Source organism: Arachis hypogaea, chromosome 1 (genome assembly GCF_003086295.3).
Source record: "Arachis hypogaea cultivar Tifrunner chromosome 1, arahy.Tifrunner.gnm2.J5K5, whole genome shotgun sequence".
NCBI classification, from domain to species: Eukaryota; Viridiplantae; Streptophyta; class Magnoliopsida; order Fabales; family Fabaceae; genus Arachis; species Arachis hypogaea.
Genome location: NC_092036.1, coordinates 111221097 through 111237674, shown reverse-complemented (window position 1 = coordinate 111237674; position 16578 = coordinate 111221097). Strand labels below are relative to the sequence as shown.

The 16578-nt window shown below is 35.9% G+C and overlaps 3 protein-coding genes across 3 annotated transcripts; all 3 read left to right on the top strand.

Annotated features, from left to right (window-relative positions):
• The first annotated feature begins 5087 nt into the window (after positions 1 to 5087).
• LOC112710213 (pentatricopeptide repeat-containing protein At1g74630) lies at positions 5088 to 7607 on the top strand. The gene has a single exon (XM_025762367.3). It carries the CDS (start codon positions 5088 to 5090, stop codon positions 7017 to 7019), a length of 1932 nt encoding a protein of 643 aa, XP_025618152.1. The 3' UTR covers positions 7020 to 7607.
• An 87-nt stretch (positions 7608 to 7694) lies between these two features.
• LOC112710243 (uncharacterized) lies at positions 7695 to 10338 on the top strand. Its single transcript, XM_025762404.3, has 4 exons — positions 7695 to 8251; positions 8444 to 8756; positions 9266 to 9425; positions 9639 to 10338. The coding sequence occupies exons 1-4, from the start codon at positions 7970 to 7972 to the stop codon at positions 10105 to 10107; spliced, it is 1224 nt and encodes a 407-aa protein (XP_025618189.1). The 5' UTR covers positions 7695 to 7969; the 3' UTR covers positions 10108 to 10338.
• A 4118-nt stretch (positions 10339 to 14456) lies between these two features.
• On the top strand, positions 14457 to 16176 carry LOC112710251 (myb-related protein 306). The gene is made up of 3 exons (XM_025762415.2): positions 14457 to 14904; positions 14983 to 15112; positions 15250 to 16176. The coding sequence occupies exons 1-3, from the start codon at positions 14772 to 14774 to the stop codon at positions 15905 to 15907; spliced, it is 921 nt and encodes a 306-aa protein (XP_025618200.1). The 5' UTR covers positions 14457 to 14771; the 3' UTR covers positions 15908 to 16176.
• The last annotated feature ends 402 nt before the right edge of the window (positions 16177 to 16578 follow it).

Sequence of the window (16578 nt, the reverse complement as noted above, 5' to 3'; positions counted from 1 at the left end):
CGTTTTCTTTTTGAAGGGATACTACAAGGAGGTGGGATATGCTGAGATGAACAATTGCTTATGGAAAGTTCCTGGAACGCTGCTGGATAATGGGTTGAGGAAGCTAGAAAATGACACTGATCTGTTGGAATTGGTTAAGGATTGCAGGAGGAATCATCACCTCATCAACATCTATTTTGAGCATGTAGTGTCTAAGCCACACGTGGTTGACTGCATGAGCGAGGATGATGATGAAGTACTTTGTTTGCCAACCATGACTGAAGAAGCAGAGAAACTAAACAAGGACCACAATGATGCAATGTCCCAAGATTACTGTAAGACAACAAAAAAATCACCTAAGGCAAAAAGAGCCAAAATTCAGCCCACTCCTAAGGCCATTCCTCAGGCCACACCTAAGCCTACTCCTCAGCCCACACATGAGCCCACTCTTCAGCCCACACCTGAGCCCACTCCTCAGCCCGAACCTCAGCCCACACCTCAGCCCGAACCTCAGCCCGCACCTCAGCCCACTCCAAAGCCCAAAACCAAGGCCATGCAAAATCTCATGATTACAGCAGCCGACAAGATCAGGAAGAAGGTGAAAGCCATAACCAGTACAAGATCTGGAAGGCAAGTTAAGGCAACTCCACTTACAGATGATAGTCAATATCATGATTCATATGATAGTGCTGAAGACAGTTTGTACAAGCCTCCAAAAGTTGTAGGAGATTCCATATATAGTAATGGCAGTGATAGTGGAGTTGATAGAGTAGAGTCTTCTTGGGCCAACAAAGTAGATCACAGAGAGAAGCATAGGCCTGCTGCTGACAGAACAAGAGATAAAGCTATTGACACTGATGACTCCAGCTATGAGGACATTGAGTCTGATGAATGCTCTGATGGAGGTATTAATATATTAATAGATCTGATTCAACTAATTTATTTTTCTACACAAATCTTATGATATTTTCATGTAATTTCAGAGTCAGATGACGAATTTGATTGGGAAGAATCATCAGATAGAGATGAATGAAAGTCAGAAGATTCTGCCCATGAGTTAGACTCTGAAGATGAAGGGCTAGCTGTGTATCCACATTATAATGACAAGGCCAAATTTGGTGATCTGAAGTTTGAGGTAAGTATGGTTTTCAAATCCAAGCAACATTTTATGGCTGCCACTAGAGATTACACTATACAATGGGGTAGGAATATTAGGTTCTGTAAGAATGACAAGGTTAGAGTAAGAGCGGTTTGTAAGTGTGAAGACTGTCCATGGGTAGTATATTGTAGACACAACCCCAGTGATGGTTCCTGGCAGATAAAAACACTAGTTGACAATCACACTTGCGCAAGAAAGCGAAAAAACAGAGCTGCTACATTGGAATGGACTGTGAACAAGTTATACCCAAAACTTAGGAAGCACCCTAAGATGAAGCATAGTGAGGTGTATGAGTGGTTTGTTAGGAAGTGCAACGTGAAGCTGAATAGTTCATGCATTACCCAAGCTCTTAAGGCATCTAGGAAGATAGTTGAAGGGGATGAGATTGCTCAATACGGGTTGATATGGGATTATACACATGAATTGCTCACTGCCAACCCAGGTTCCACAGTTCAGGTGGGTGTGATTCCCATAACTGATAATCCGCCTCAGTTCGAGAGATTTTATGTCTGTCAAGATGCTTGTAAGAAGGGTTTCAAAGCAGGCTGTAGGCCATTGATAGGTTTAGATGGGGTATTCCTGAAAATATTACACGGAGGACAGCTTTTCATTGCATGCGGACAGGATGCAAACAATCACATTTTGTGATTGCATACGCAATTGTTGATGTTGAGAACAAAGAGAACTGGAAATGGTTCTTGGAGCTGCTCCTATCAGACCTGGGAGAATATGAGGCAAAGAACTTGTGTTTCATATCAGACATGCAGAAGGTGAGGACTAATGTGAATCACAATTTGATTTTTAAGGACTATTTTGATTTAATGATGTTTCTTTGAGGACTTTAATGACTGTAAATCTTATCGGGGTTGACTGTTTGTGCAGGGGTTAATACCAGCAGTCAAAGAACTCGTCCCAGCAGTTCCACACAGATTTTGTTTGTGGCATTTGTGGAGAAACTTCTCCAAACAATGGGGCAGTGTCAAACTTAAGGACTTGGTTTGGGAGCGTGCAAAATCTAGGACCCCGGTTGAGTTCGAGAGGAATATGAATAGAGTCAAAAGGATTAATCAAAAAGCTTGGGAATACTTAGCCAAGTGGCCGAAGGAAGCTTGGACCAAAGCCCATTTTAGTGAAGGGCCAAAGGTCGACAACATTTGCAACAACGCTTGTGAATCCTTCAATGCAAAGACGAAGCATGACAGAGGTAAGCCTATTCTGAGTCTGGCAGAGGAGGTACGAAGAATGGTTATGAAAAGCATGTCTGATAATAGACTGAAGCTTCTGAGTTATCAAGGAAAACTTCCTCCAGTTCAGCAAAGTAGGCTAGAATCTCTTATTAAGTTATCCAGAAATTGGGCTCCCTACTGGTCGGATGATGCTAAAGAGGAAGTATACGAAGTTCAAGGATGGCCTACTAATATGGTGGTAGATTTAGGAAAGCATACTTGCTCCTGCAGGTTTTGGCAGTTAATAGGTTGAATTCATAACTGATTTCATTTTTCATATGCATACCAATTCATACGTAACTGAATGAATTTTTTTTCTAAAATATATAGGAATGCCTTGTATGCACGCAATATCAGTCATTCAAGAAAAAAAATGATAAGAGGCCTGAAGAGTATTGCCACGAATGGTTGAGCATGGATGCTTACAGAAGAACATACCAATTCAATGTTAATCTTGTAAAGGGACAAGATCTATGGGAGAAAACTGGTTCTCCTGCACCTGTTCCACCTCCTATCAAACCTAAACCAGGCAGACCAACAACAAATAGAAGGAAGGACAAGGATGAAGGACCCACTGGCACGAAGACAAAAATGAAAAGGAAGTATGCTCCAATTCGGTGCATGTATTGTGGAGAGGTGGGCCACAATAAGAGAACTTGCAGTAAGAAAAAGTAAGACAATATTCAGGAGAAAGCAAGGATGATGCAATTGCAGCTTGCTGCTGTTCAACAACCACAACCTACACCTGGTCCAAAAATAGAAAAGGAAGATCATACTCAGTCCATACAGACACCACCTGTAGTAGCAGTAGCTGCTCCAGATGAACAGATTGAAATTTCTGTTACTCAGCATGCTCAACTTCCACTGACACAACAATCCCAAACCTCAACCACTGTCACTCAGGTAATCTTGCCCATGACTTTTAATTTGAGCATTGGTTACTTGTAGCTATTTTTGATTTCACACAATGATGATAACTGTTTGATACAGACTAGAAAAAGAGGAAGGCCTCCAAAACTCCATGTCACCAGGGCCAGGGCAAAGGGAAATGTCTCTCCAGGAGCAGTTGCTGTATCTGCTGAAATCATCAAGGGTAGCAGCTCCGTAACAGCTAAGAAACTTGCCAGCTTCATGACATTTGTTCCAACTCTGGGTTTCAAACCTCCCAGAAAAAAAGACATGGAATGACTTCAAGACTTGAAGACATAAAATATAGGGCAATTAGTATCTGTTATTTTGTTAGGGCTAAATTTTACCATTTATAAACAATGTGGTAGTTGTCGTATCTTCAATAGTCCTATTTTTTGTATAGCCCTTTATGGTATACTGCTTTCAACTGTCAGCTACTATTTTCTGGATTATTATCATGTTAAAATAATGTTCTTATTTGAATCTGAGACAATGGAAACTAGTTCACCATTGGTGATGTTGTGATGTTATGCTATTCCTACTTCACTTAATTTTAATTCTGCTTATTCTGATTTGCTTACATTATGTTATGATCAACAACAATGTTGCATGTAAATAACCTTTTTACTAGTAAAGAAACATGAAAATACAAGGTTTTTACAATAACAGAAAACTGTCAAGGTTCAGAGCATCATCCTTTTCACCTTTTCACAGAAACTGCTTCACTTCCCACTAAAGAACATACATATAATCATAAAAACCACAATCACAACTATTAATCTAAAATACAGTTGCATCCTAAGTGCTTTTACTTCAGCTTCTAACGTCATCATTCTCCAAGATATGTTATGGTTCAACAAAGCAGCATCACTCTCCATTTGTGCATCAGTTTTAACTTCTCCTAAGTGCTCTAATCCTTCATACTCGTCGTTCTCAGCCCACCTAAAGTAATTGCAGTGGCTGACCTTCTGCACAACATCAGGGTACCAAAATGTCAAAATCCAACTCAAATCATTTAAAGTTTCAATAAGACTACATTGATAACTCACCCGGTATCTTAGATAAGTATGGAACAATCTATCAGAATTTTCTCTTGTCCCAGACTTCTTGATCACTGTCTTCAGCCCACAAAAGCAAACTTGGTCGGAGTTCTTCCTCCGCCACCGCAGCGAAAAATTTGAGGCATGGCTTCCATGTGATTGCGACACTTGTCGACTGCGACCCCACCTACGCTACCCATCGTACAATCGGTCACGAATTTTCGGCCTCTGCATAATCAATCTCAAGCTGCACTAACAATGACAATTTAAAATGAAAAGGGGATTAAGGTTTACAGACCTAGGACTAATTTGACATACATATGGAAACATATCTTGTCACCAGCCACTCTGCGCCAAGCTGGCATGCTCATATGCCACACTGACAGCCACATAAGCAATACTTAATGGCGTCACTGACGGAATTGACAGAAATTTAACGGAAGGACTAACATTACCAATTTTAAATTTTTCGGGGACAAATTTTATTATCTTTTTCTTATAGAAACTCGTTTAAAGATCGGACTATCTTTTGGGGTTTACTCTTTATAATTTTTGCTAATTTTTAAATTAATGGCTGAATTAACTTTATCTCAATCTTTTCCTTGAAATTTCAGCGAAGAGGGGTCATTTTGATTGCAGCACTAGCCAAATTACACAAAAATTACAAGTTGAAAACAGAGGAATGAAGTCATTTTTAAAGGTGGCGGGCATAAGCCCCGATCGGTGAACTCAGGATGAAAGCAGAGGAATGAAGAAGAAGAAGAAGAAGAAGTGATGAATATCTCCGAACAGCGGTGGGTTTCATTGCTGAGCAAGTGCTGCACCGTGAGGACCACCAAGCAAGTCCACGCTCAAATCTACACAACCGGCTTCCACGACGACCCAATCGTCTTCGGGAAGCTTCTTCTCCACTGCGCAGTTTCCGTATCCGATGCTCTCCACTACGCTCGCCGTCTCTTCCACCACTTCCGTAACCCTGACACCTTCATGTACAACACCCTCATTCGCGCACTCGCTCTCTCAGAAATCCCTCACCATGCCATTCACCCCTTCCTCCAAATGCGCCGCCACGACACCCTTATTCCCGATAGCTTCACTTTCGCTTTTGCGCTCAAAGGACTCGCTAACTGCGGAGACCTCAGAGCTGGTTTTCAGTTGCATTGTCAAGCTCTACGTCATTGCTTTCATACCCATGTTTTTGTTGGGACGACATTGATCAGTATGTATGGCGAATGCCGTGATTCTTGCTCTGCAAGGAAGGTGTTCGAGGAAATGCCAGACCCAAATGTTGTAACTTGGAATGCTGTTGTCACTGCTTGTTTCAGGTGTGGGGATATCTGTGGCGCGCAAAGTGCGTTTGAACAGATGCCTATTAGGAATTTGACCTCTTGGAATGTGATGCTAGCTGGTTACACCAAAGCAGGGGAGCTTGAGTTGGCAAGTAGAGTTTATTCTGAGATGACTCTGAAGGATGGTGTTTCTTGGAGTACCATGATTGTTGGGTTTGCTCACAATGGTTATTTTGATGAAGCTTTTGGGTTTTTCAGGGAGATGCTGCGAGAGGGGATCAGGCCGAATGAGGTGAGCCTTACTGGGGTGTTGTCTGCTTGCGCTCAAGCCGGGGCGTTTGCGTTTGGGAAGATTTTACATGGGTGTATGGAGAAAGCTGGGTTTCTTCACATTGTTTCGGTGAATAATGCTCTCATAGATACCTACTCCAAATGTGGGAATGTGGCCATGGCTAGGTTAGTGTTTGAAAATGTGCCGATGGCGAGGAACATTGTGACATGGACGTCAATGATAGCAGGCCTCGCAATGCAGGGTCATGGAGAAGAGGCAATACGGCTTTTCCGTGAGATGGAAGACTCTGGAGTTAGGCCGGATGGTATTACCTTCATCTCTCTTCTATATGCTTGTAGCCATAGCGGCTTGGTTGACCAAGGTTGTGCTTATTTTTCCAAGATGAAGAATATGTATGGTATTGTACCTGCTGTTGAGCATTATGGTTGTATGGTTGATCTGTATGGTCGAGCCGCTCAGTTGCAGAAAGCCTATGAATTTGTATGTCAAATGCCAATTTCACCCAACGCTATCATTTGGAGGACTCTCCTAGGGGCTTGCAGCATTCATGGTAATATCGAGTTGGCAGAGCTTGTGAAAGCAAGGCTTGCTGAGATTGATCCAAACAACTCTGGTGACCATGTACTGCTCTCCAATGTTTATGCTGTAGCAGGGAAATGGAAGGATGTTGCCAGCATAAGAAGAACAATGACTGAAAGGAGCATGAAAAAAACACCTGGTTGGAGCATGATTGAAATTGACAAAGTCATATATGGTTTTGTGGCAGGTGAAAAGCCGAACGAGGTTACAGAAGAGGCTCATAGTAAATTGAGGGAAATCATGCTGAGACTCAGAGCAGAAGTAGGCTATGCGCCCCAAGTAAGGAGTGTCTTGCATGATATTGAAGAGGAGGAAAAAGAGGATTCGGTGTCTAAGCACAGCGAGAAGCTTGCTGCAGCTTTTGGAATAGCAAAAGTTCCTAAAGGAAGGGTTTTAAGAATAGTGAAGAACCTGAGGGTTTGTGGGGACTGCCATACTTACATGAAGCTGATTTCTAAAGTTTATGAGGTAGAAATCATTGTGAGAGATAGAAGCCGCTTCCACTCATTCAAAGGTGGTTTTTGTTCTTGCAGAGATTATTGGTGAGTGGCGATAAAAGTGATTTTTTAAGTCTACCTTGATTGCTTTCACCGAATTGACAGAACTAGATAACTCAATGCTGATGCCATAACAACATTGGACATATCTGAATCATGATAATCAGGTAGGCTTCCAGAGAAGCATTCAGCTATTCTGTCAAGTGTTAACCAAGAGGAAATTGAGTTAAACGAGGACTGTTTAGAAGTATAGCAGAGCTAAAGCCTGAAAGCTACCTTGTTTCTGATCACAACAATACCGAAGTGGTGGTTTGCGGATAGAGTTCGTGAACAGAGGTTACCACCCATCAAAATTCAAGTGGTTAATTTAACATTGCACGTTATTTGGTGGCAATGTTAGTGCTTAATTCTCTCAGTCATTGTAGCAATACAGTGGTAACTAAAGTGAAAGAAATAAAACGTTATCGACTCAGTGGCATTCAATGCAGCAGAAGAGCTTATAATGACACTCATAAAAAAACACCATCGACCTGTGTATTAAAGTTGAATTGATTCAACTCAGGATTTCAGCCTTAATTCCAAATTTTCTTCAGCCTTTGATTTTTTTTCTTCTGTTAACAATTGTTTATTAGATAAATTGACAGTGTGTATTAGAAAAGAAAGAGGAGAGAAAAAAACAACTTATTTCAGTTTCTACGAGAAATGGCTGTTCCCTAATCAAGGTCAAGGATAAAAATGAGGTGCCCTATTCAACATTCAATTCAATAAACCTTGGCAGTTGAAAATTTGCTTAAAGAGGCACCAAAAGTCAAAAGAATTAATTTTCAAATAAATGCATGCAAGTAGAGTTATCCTACAACATTAGAGCCTTGCCAAGTTGCATCCGAATGGTCTGGGGCCAAGTGATATTTGGAGAGTCAAAGGGGGGTTAACTGAAATATTTGAAAGAGAGTGTGAGACACTGAGACACCCAGTAGTTACACCAAGCATACAAAGTCGATGACGTGTCATTGCAGTTTTCAGAATTTTTCTCCACCAAAAGAAAAAATATCTCCACCGTGTTCCAGCAGTGCCTACTTGTTGGACTCGAAGCTCTTCCCCTGTAATCTAACAATGGCGCTCTCTGCAACATTCAAGCCTTTTTCACCTCAAAGCTTTAATCTTTACTCCAAAATCCGCAGACCCTTTTCCTCTCACTCTCTCACTCTCCTAAAGGTTCGCGCTTCAACCACTCTTGATTATTCCAACGTCTCCGCCAACCCAAAACCCTCACCTTTGAAGGTAATAATAAATTAATAACTGGCTCTTCTAACCCTTTATTCCTTAAATTGTTTATTTTACTTCTGTGATCTGTGTTAAAAATTGAAATTTGGATTTATTTATATTTATTTTATTGTGCTTGTGCATGCCAAACTTCAGAGAATTTGTGTGACTGTGACTCATGATTTGTACCCTTTTTTTATTCTTGATCAGACTAGTAATTGGCAATGGAAATTCAATGACAATTCTATAAACATCTATTATGAGGAACATGCGAAGGAGGCTGAGGAGCCTTCCCAGAATATCTTGCTGATGCCGACTATTTCTGATGTCAGCACTGTTGAGGAATGGAGATTAGTAGCTGGTGATATTGTTCAGCGTAACGGCAATGTCAATTGGCGTGCAACCATAGTTGATTGGCCTGGTCTCGGCTATTCGGATCGGCCGAAGATTGATTACAATGCCGATGTATTGGAAAGATTTCTGGTTGATTTCATCAATTCACCCACTGGTCCAATAAAACCAGGTACTGGGGGAGGCCATCTTATTTTGTATTAAATTAGACTAAGATTTATATAGCTTTGAAGTATATTTGTTTAATCATTCTTTTTATCTTCATGGGATGGTTAGGTTGCAATTGCTGTTTATCTTTCTCTTTTCATTTTTCATACTTTAAATTCTTGTCCATAGCAATTTTCATTTGTATATCTGATTCTGTGTGGGGTTTAGTTTGGAAGTTTAAGTAGTATTTACAAACTGAGTAACTTCCACTATGAATTTTTGCTAAGGTAGTTCTTTATGGTGGATATATTTCTTCCATTGTATTCTTGAATATTTATGCCTATCACGAATGATGATTCTTCTTGTGAATTGTTGGAGCAATGTATGCCTTATGTTTATCCATTGTCTTCAGTTTGCATTATTTCCTCAAGGATGTATATTTCTTTCCTTAAGCAGTTTGATATGTCCAACCAATCCTGGATTGTATTGATTAGTACTTAGACTGCTTAAGACTAACATTGTCCGTTAAACTAGAGAACGATTTGATAATATTCGGAGGAGGGCATGCTGCATCAATAGTGGTCCGTGCGGCAAAAAAGGGTTTGGTGAAGCCTAAAGCTGTAGCTGCAGTTGCACCAACTTGGGCTGGACCCCTTCCTATTGTGTTTGGTCGAGATTCCAGCATGGAAACAAGGTAATGTTTCTGTTGCACTTCTTTTTCCGGTGATGATCATATTTTCGTTACTCTGCATTGCTTTCTGGTCACTACTTAACGGAAAGCAGATTTAACCTGATTATCTTAAATATTAACTAAAAATCAAAAGAATTTTTGTTTGATTTGTCCAAAGGAACACTAATATGAATAATATAACTGGTTTCTCTGCTCTTTCTCTCATAAACTTTACAGATATGGTCTTCTAAGAGGCACATTAAAGGCTCCTGCAGTTGGCTGGATGATGTATAACATGCTTGTCAGCAACGAGAAATCGATCCAATCGCAGTACAAATCCCATGTCTATGAAAACCCGGATAACGTGACTCCAGGAATTGTGGAAAGCAGATACGCATTGACAAAACGAAAAGGAGCACGATACTTGCCGGCTGCTTTCTTGACTGGGGAATTGGACCCCGTAACATCTCGTGAAGAGTTCCTCGAACTCTTTGCGGGTTTGGAAGGAAAGACACCGGTGTTGGTTGTTTCAGCCAAAGGAGCTCCAAAGAGGTCAAAGGCTGAGATGGAAGCTCTTAAGGGAGCCAAAGGGGTGAGCAAGTTTGTGGAGGTTCCAGGTGCACTTCTTCCACAAGAGGAGTATCCTGCTATAGTTTCACAAGAGCTTTATAAGTTCTTGGAAGAATACATTGTCTCTGCTGTTTAAAGTTTAAACTTGACACTTTTTTCCCTTAATAATATACTGAGGTTCTGTAACTTTTCCCCTTTCCTATGGGAAAATTCTTGTAGACTCACAAGTTTAGTATATCATTGTTAATCACACAAATATTTAAGTTGGCAATACCTATAAATGATTAAGTGTATCTTAGATAAAGTTAGTGGGATTCTCTTTTCTTGCGAATGCACTTAATAATATTAGATTTGTCATTTGTGTCTAGATAAGGATTCTGCGTATATATGTAATTTCTTTTAATTTGCTTGTAATTTCTTTTCCATCGGCTTGGCTACCAGTCTACCACCCCGTTTCAACTTAAAAAAGAAAAAAGAAAATTCCAACTTTGTTCGCTATTTATTTTGTTGACACACTGACTTCATTATCATGCAAAATTACTTTTAATTCTCCGTTGTTTTCCCCTTCTTTCCGTTGTTCAATGTATAAGGGGTAACAAATTAATCTTTGGATGATAAAACACATTACAGATGTAATTTGATCCTTAAATTAGTTATAAATATTCATGTAAGAGCAACTGTTCTTTCGTGGAATTCTAAAAAATATTTTACATTAACTACAATAATATTGAAGATATGTGCCCAATCTTTTTACTAATGAACATTATAGTGTTTATTTACATTTGTCTCTATAATTTATTATACAGTGAGTACTTTCTTTTCACGGTTAACATCAATTTGGTCCTTAACTACAATCTTTTTTTTCTAATTTAGCTAATCCATCAATTGATAAGCATAGACTTAAATTGATTCTATTTATGGTTTACAAGCTAATGGAAATCGAACTTAAAGCATTGGGAAAAAGAGTAGCCTAAGAAATTATAATAGACTATAAGACTTCAAAAACCATCATCACAAAAACTAGCTATTATGGTAAAAAAGCACAAGGTCTTGTGTACTTTTGTTTTTTGCAAGTGTTGGCTCATTGATGTGAGATTCTTTTTTAGGTATTGGTTCCACGATATAAAACTCCATAGAAACTACATCAACTGAACTTGTTTCGGTTATCAAATTAATGTCAATTTAAATAAAATTAGGATTAAAGATGTTATTTAATCTTTTATCATTTTCAATCTCTTCCACAAATTAAACAATTTAACTTATATTCGATATACTAAAGTATCTAATTAGTCTAAATAACTATACACTATTTAACTACATGCTCTGAATTTTTATCTTCCTAATGTTTGTTATTGATAGGGTAAAAATTAAGATGGAGAGCCTATAATATATTGAGTATTGAAACGAGCAGAAAGAGGAAGTTCGAACCTATGGCTGGGTTTGATTTAAACTATGCTTTCGTTTAGATTTACAAAAAATGAGGAACCTAATATATCTATATAGTTGGTTCTTTCAAAAATAAATGGTTGGTTTACATTGAGGTAGAAACTAATAAGTTTAGGTATATATATATGGGACCATGCAAACAGTTCATTGTTGCCTAATAACTCCTCCCAATTCATTAATTTGCATATGCCACAACATCCAATTTTCAAACCCAATTAAATACAAAGCATTGGTCTTAAATCTTAATCGTAGTTGCAGCCACTAGGTGTGTCACGTCATTTTTAACATAATAATAATAATAATAATAATAATAATAATAATAATAATAATAATAATAATAATAATAATAATAATAATAATAATAATTAATAAGAGGATTATTATTGAAGTATTACCTAGTCAGATATCGATTTGGTCTTGCAAGACGATTAAGATTTGTTTGCTTCACAATACACCTACTCTGATCTGTCCTCTCCTTTGATTTCATATTTTCATATAAAGTTGATGTTATGCAGTTAGTTGTAACCTCTGCCCAGTAATAACTGTTTTTTAAAGTTAATATTTTTACTTTTATTTTAGGGTCAATTCTAATCAAAATACTGACAAAAATGACCTCCATTTCATTAATGATAAAAATGTCTTTAAAATATTTTAAAATGCGATAAAAATATTTATCATTAAATATATATCTTCAAAAAATACTTTAGACATTAAATATTGATACGATATTTTTCAAACATCATTAAAAAAAAAGAAATTATAAATATAAAATTTAATAATTTTTTATTAAATATATTCTTTGGACGATTTTTTATCAATGGCCAAGAATATTTTTTAACTAAAAAAATTAGAGGTCAAATTTTTATCTGATTTTTTGTATGTAATTTTTAAATAATTATCTAAATATTTCTATAAAATTTTAAATTAAATACGTAAATAGTTTGTCAAATACAAAAAGAATTTGTTATTTATTAAAAAATATTATTATTTTAATTAATTTTATTGTATTTTATAATTTTTTAAAAATATTTTTGTTATGGTCGAAAGTAAGAATTATTTTTGTCAATGTTTCCGAAAATCGAATGCATAATTTTAGTAGTTTGCCTTTTACTTTTAATAAATATGTACTACTACTTTATAGTTCCTTTAGTATAGTGAATCCTCTCAAACTGTAATAATTATTATTTTGTATTTATTTTCTCAAATTTAAATAGTTATTTTTTATTTTTAAAATTTCATTTAATTATAAATAATTGTATATTTGAAAAGATTAAGTGGAAATAAAATAGAATAAGAATAATAAGATAATTTTATTTTCATATTTAAATTTATATAAAAAATTTTTAAATTTATGTTTATAATCACAACTAACTGAGAATGAAGTATTAAATAAAATATTTTTATATATAGTTCCATAACTTCAATATTTTTTGAATGTATGTATGTAGTATGTACGTACTAAAATTTTAAAAGACGGTTATCAATAAAAAGACGAAATATATCCTTTCATGCATCAAGTAAGTAAGTATATATATATGGCAGTTAGAATATATGATTATTGTGAATTCCATACGCTGCGGTAGGTTTTAAAATACTACTTTCTTTCTTATATGTTGCTTCAGCCTTTGGGTATTTAAGAATATATGTTAAGACTTAATTAAGACGGTACTGTGATTAAGATAGATGGTATAGTGTGAAATTCATTAATTCTTAAGAACTGCTATATATATATATCTTAGATATATGTTGCAGCCAGCAAATGATTGATAGAGATTATTTTAATGAATAATGACCACATACAGTACTAATTTGTTCTTCTAATTATATCTTTCTAATATTTAAACATAATCTATAGCAACCATGCATAATAATGATGATGACAAGTGAAGAATAATTATGAATTTACTTTACGTTTGAAACCTAAAGTCTTAAACCAAACCAACTGCCTCTATATTTTTAACGAATAGTAGTGAGGGTAGGATTACATAATAATTATATTTCTAATACTTCATAAATTTTTATTGTACACATTGTATAAATATTTCATTGGCTTCTCGTACTTTAAGGATTATTATAATAATAATGAACGACTTTAGAGCCACACATTAATTAAAAAACAAACAAACACACCCACATTGGAGCAAGATCATTATCAATCAGTCACATATCACAAGGTCAGAGGGCTAATTACTTCCGAAAATAACAATCTCTATACAAAATCTAATAATTAGCTAGATGACATAAAAACATAACTACTCAAATTTAAGGATAATAAAGAGGAAAAAAAAACACACTTAGCTTATATATAGTAGAAAAAGTTCTTGCATATTTCAACCACATATAATAACTAAAAATATGAAAGAGCAATAAAGAAAACCACTTATTGGTGTGTGGGAAATAAAAATCTAAAATAAAGAGTGTAACAATGACTCCTACATAATGTTTAGCTTGCTTCTCAGTTCAAGTTATACTTTTAGCAATTAATGACAAAAATTAAAGCATTTTGTTAATTAGTTATTGATTTTAGTCAGAATTTACAAAAAAAATGATTTATCAAACAAAGTAAACATTGCGCTATATGTTTGACTAATCATAAGAAAGAATATTCTAAAGTTTGATGTAATTTTTTTTTTCCTGTGGGAGTCAACTATTTTTATAATTATCGGAAAAATACAAACTAATTAATAAGAATGTTTTTGTACATAGTAAATATTAATAATTCATATTGAAGGAATCACGTATTATATTGGTATAACAATAATAACAATAATAAGATACGTGTATAAATTAAAAAAAAAAAGGAGTGTTAAGGCCAGTAAATTTTATAATTTATAACTATCAAGTATCAATGAATTATCATTAGTATTTTTAATGGTTTGAAATTATATTTAATGATATAGAATTATTTATATTTTTTTGATTAAGCACTAATCAAATTTTAATAAAACTGCTGACTCTATAGACTTTCCCTTAATGAAATTACAATGTGTTTAAATGATGAAAATAGGTATATGAGTGAAAAGTTTAGTTGTGAGTTGTGACACTTAGCTGATATTTGGAAGGTAAGAGTAAATGGAGAGGTGGCAACGTAACCGCTTTAACCTATGGTCTCAAATTAAAACCAAGGTTTGTTTCTATATTTATATATACATATATACAAACGTATTCTCGAAGACAAGTCCAGTTGTGAATGCTTTGTCTCTTCATTCCAAAGAAGGAAACTAACCTAGCCTTCTCAATTCCTCTATTTCTCATTATGTAGTAATAATTTAGAAAACCACATACCCTACCCACTAACACTATACAAATCTTCATTTGGATCTCAAAGTAAGTTCATAAAGTAAAGATAGGGTAATGGGGAGGCCACCTTGCTGTGAGAAAATTGGGATCAAGAAAGGGCCTTGGACTCCTGAGGAAGACATCATCTTAGTCTCTTATATTCAAGAACATGGACCTTCCAATTGGAGATCCGTTCCCACCAATACGGGTAATGTAATTAATTAACTAGCTAGCTAGTAATTATTTTTAATTAATTAATTAATTTGTTTTATGTTTAATTTTCTAGGGTTGATGAGATGCAGCAAGAGCTGCAGGCTTAGATGGACTAATTATCTTCGACCAGGTATCAAAAGAGGTAACTTCACCGACCATGAGGAGAAGATGATTATCCACCTCCAAGCCCTTTTAGGGAATAGGTATTCTGGATCTCTAATTTGCTAATAATTTTATATTAATTATCTAAAACAAGTCAAATATTTTATGTTCATTTAATTAATTTGCTAACTTTGTGAAATGATGAGCTGGTTATATATAAATTATATAATGGCTGCAGATGGGCTGCTATAGCATCCTACCTTCCACAAAGAACAGACAATGATATTAAGAATTACTGGAACACGCATCTGAAGAAGAAGCTCGCCAAGAATCAAAGCGGAGCGGCCGAAGACGGCGGCGACTACCAAGATGGAAACTCTTCAAGATCCCAGCCAAAGGGACAGTGGGAGAGAAGGCTTCAGACAGATATTCACATGGCCAAACAAGCCCTGTCTGAAGCCTTGTCCCTCAGCAAATCCTCCAATAATAACAACAATATCTTATCTGAGTCCTCATCATCTTATGATGCTTCCACATTTGTCACAAGAACAAGCCACGCTGCTTCTTCTTCTTCTTCTTCGTACGCCTCAAGCTATGAAAACATATCAAAATTGCTGGAGAATTGGATGAAATCCCCGAACTCGTGTGCTGAAATGACCACGAATTCGGGAAATTCATTTAGTTCTAATAACAGCGAAGCAGATCATGGCTTTGATTCTCTCTTGAGCTTCAAATCCGACGATGAAAGGAAACCAAAGTACTTGTCCTCATCAGAGGCGCAGCAACAGGTGCCTCTAACGTTGCTCGAGAAGTGGCTCTTTGATGATGGTGCTGCTCAGTGCCATGAAGATCTTATGAACATGTCATTGGAGGAAAGTACTTCAGGTTTGTTCTAGAAAAACAAAGAAACAAACAAGGTTCAAACTAGGAATTAATTAGGGTTCCTTTTCTTATGGTTTCTTTTCTTCCAATTTCAAGTGTTGCTGAACTCTTTGTGTAAATGGAACTATGTTTAGGTGTCAAGAGTAACTTCCCTAATTAGTTTCGCTCCCATATATCAAGAATTGTTCATTATTATTATGAGTGTATCTGTTAATTAATAATTAAGAGTTCAGTTTATGTATCTGTATTATTTGACCTTAATTAATTTAATTATTGTTTCAAAGTTGTTTCGGTTATTACAAATTGTCTAGCTAGCTAGGGTTAGTTCATACGTAGAATTTTATTAAAATTTTTATCAGCGTTATATGTTACCAATCCTTTAACTTTGATGGAGGACTACTTAAAGAATGGATCGATCCTTCCATTCATCTTAAAATTTAGTGAAGTTGGATCATGAAAATTAATAATAAATAAAAAAACCTAATAATCTATTTTATTGCCTCTTTTTAGGGTTACTGATGAGAACAGAAGCAGCGCATTCCATAACAAAGAATCCATCTGAATAATGATAGTTAGATGTTATTTTCTTGAACTCCTTTTAGAATCTTTGATATGTTAATATTAAAGTATTTAGAGGGAACAAAAGAGTATGTAGAAATTAATTGTTATTATAAAAAATAAGACT

Coding starts and splice junctions, on each gene's coding strand:
- LOC112710213 (XM_025762367.3), top strand. CDS start 5,088: ATGAATATCTCCGAACAGCGGTGGGTTTCATTGCTGAGCAAGTGCTGC.
- LOC112710243 (XM_025762404.3), top strand. CDS start 7,970: ATGACGTGTCATTGCAGTTTTCAGAATTTTTCTCCACCAAAAGAAAAA. Junction 8,757..9,265: donor CACTGGTCCAATAAAACCAG/GTACTGGGGGAG, acceptor CCGTTAAACTAG/AGAACGATTTGATAATATTC. Junction 9,426..9,638: donor GATTCCAGCATGGAAACAAG/GTAATGTTTCTG, acceptor TAAACTTTACAG/ATATGGTCTTCTAAGAGGCA.
- LOC112710251 (XM_025762415.2), top strand. CDS start 14,772: ATGGGGAGGCCACCTTGCTGTGAGAAAATTGGGATCAAGAAAGGGCCT. Junction 14,905..14,982: donor ATCCGTTCCCACCAATACGG/GTAATGTAATTA, acceptor TTAATTTTCTAG/GGTTGATGAGATGCAGCAAG. Junction 15,113..15,249: donor CAAGCCCTTTTAGGGAATAG/GTATTCTGGATC, acceptor TAATGGCTGCAG/ATGGGCTGCTATAGCATCCT.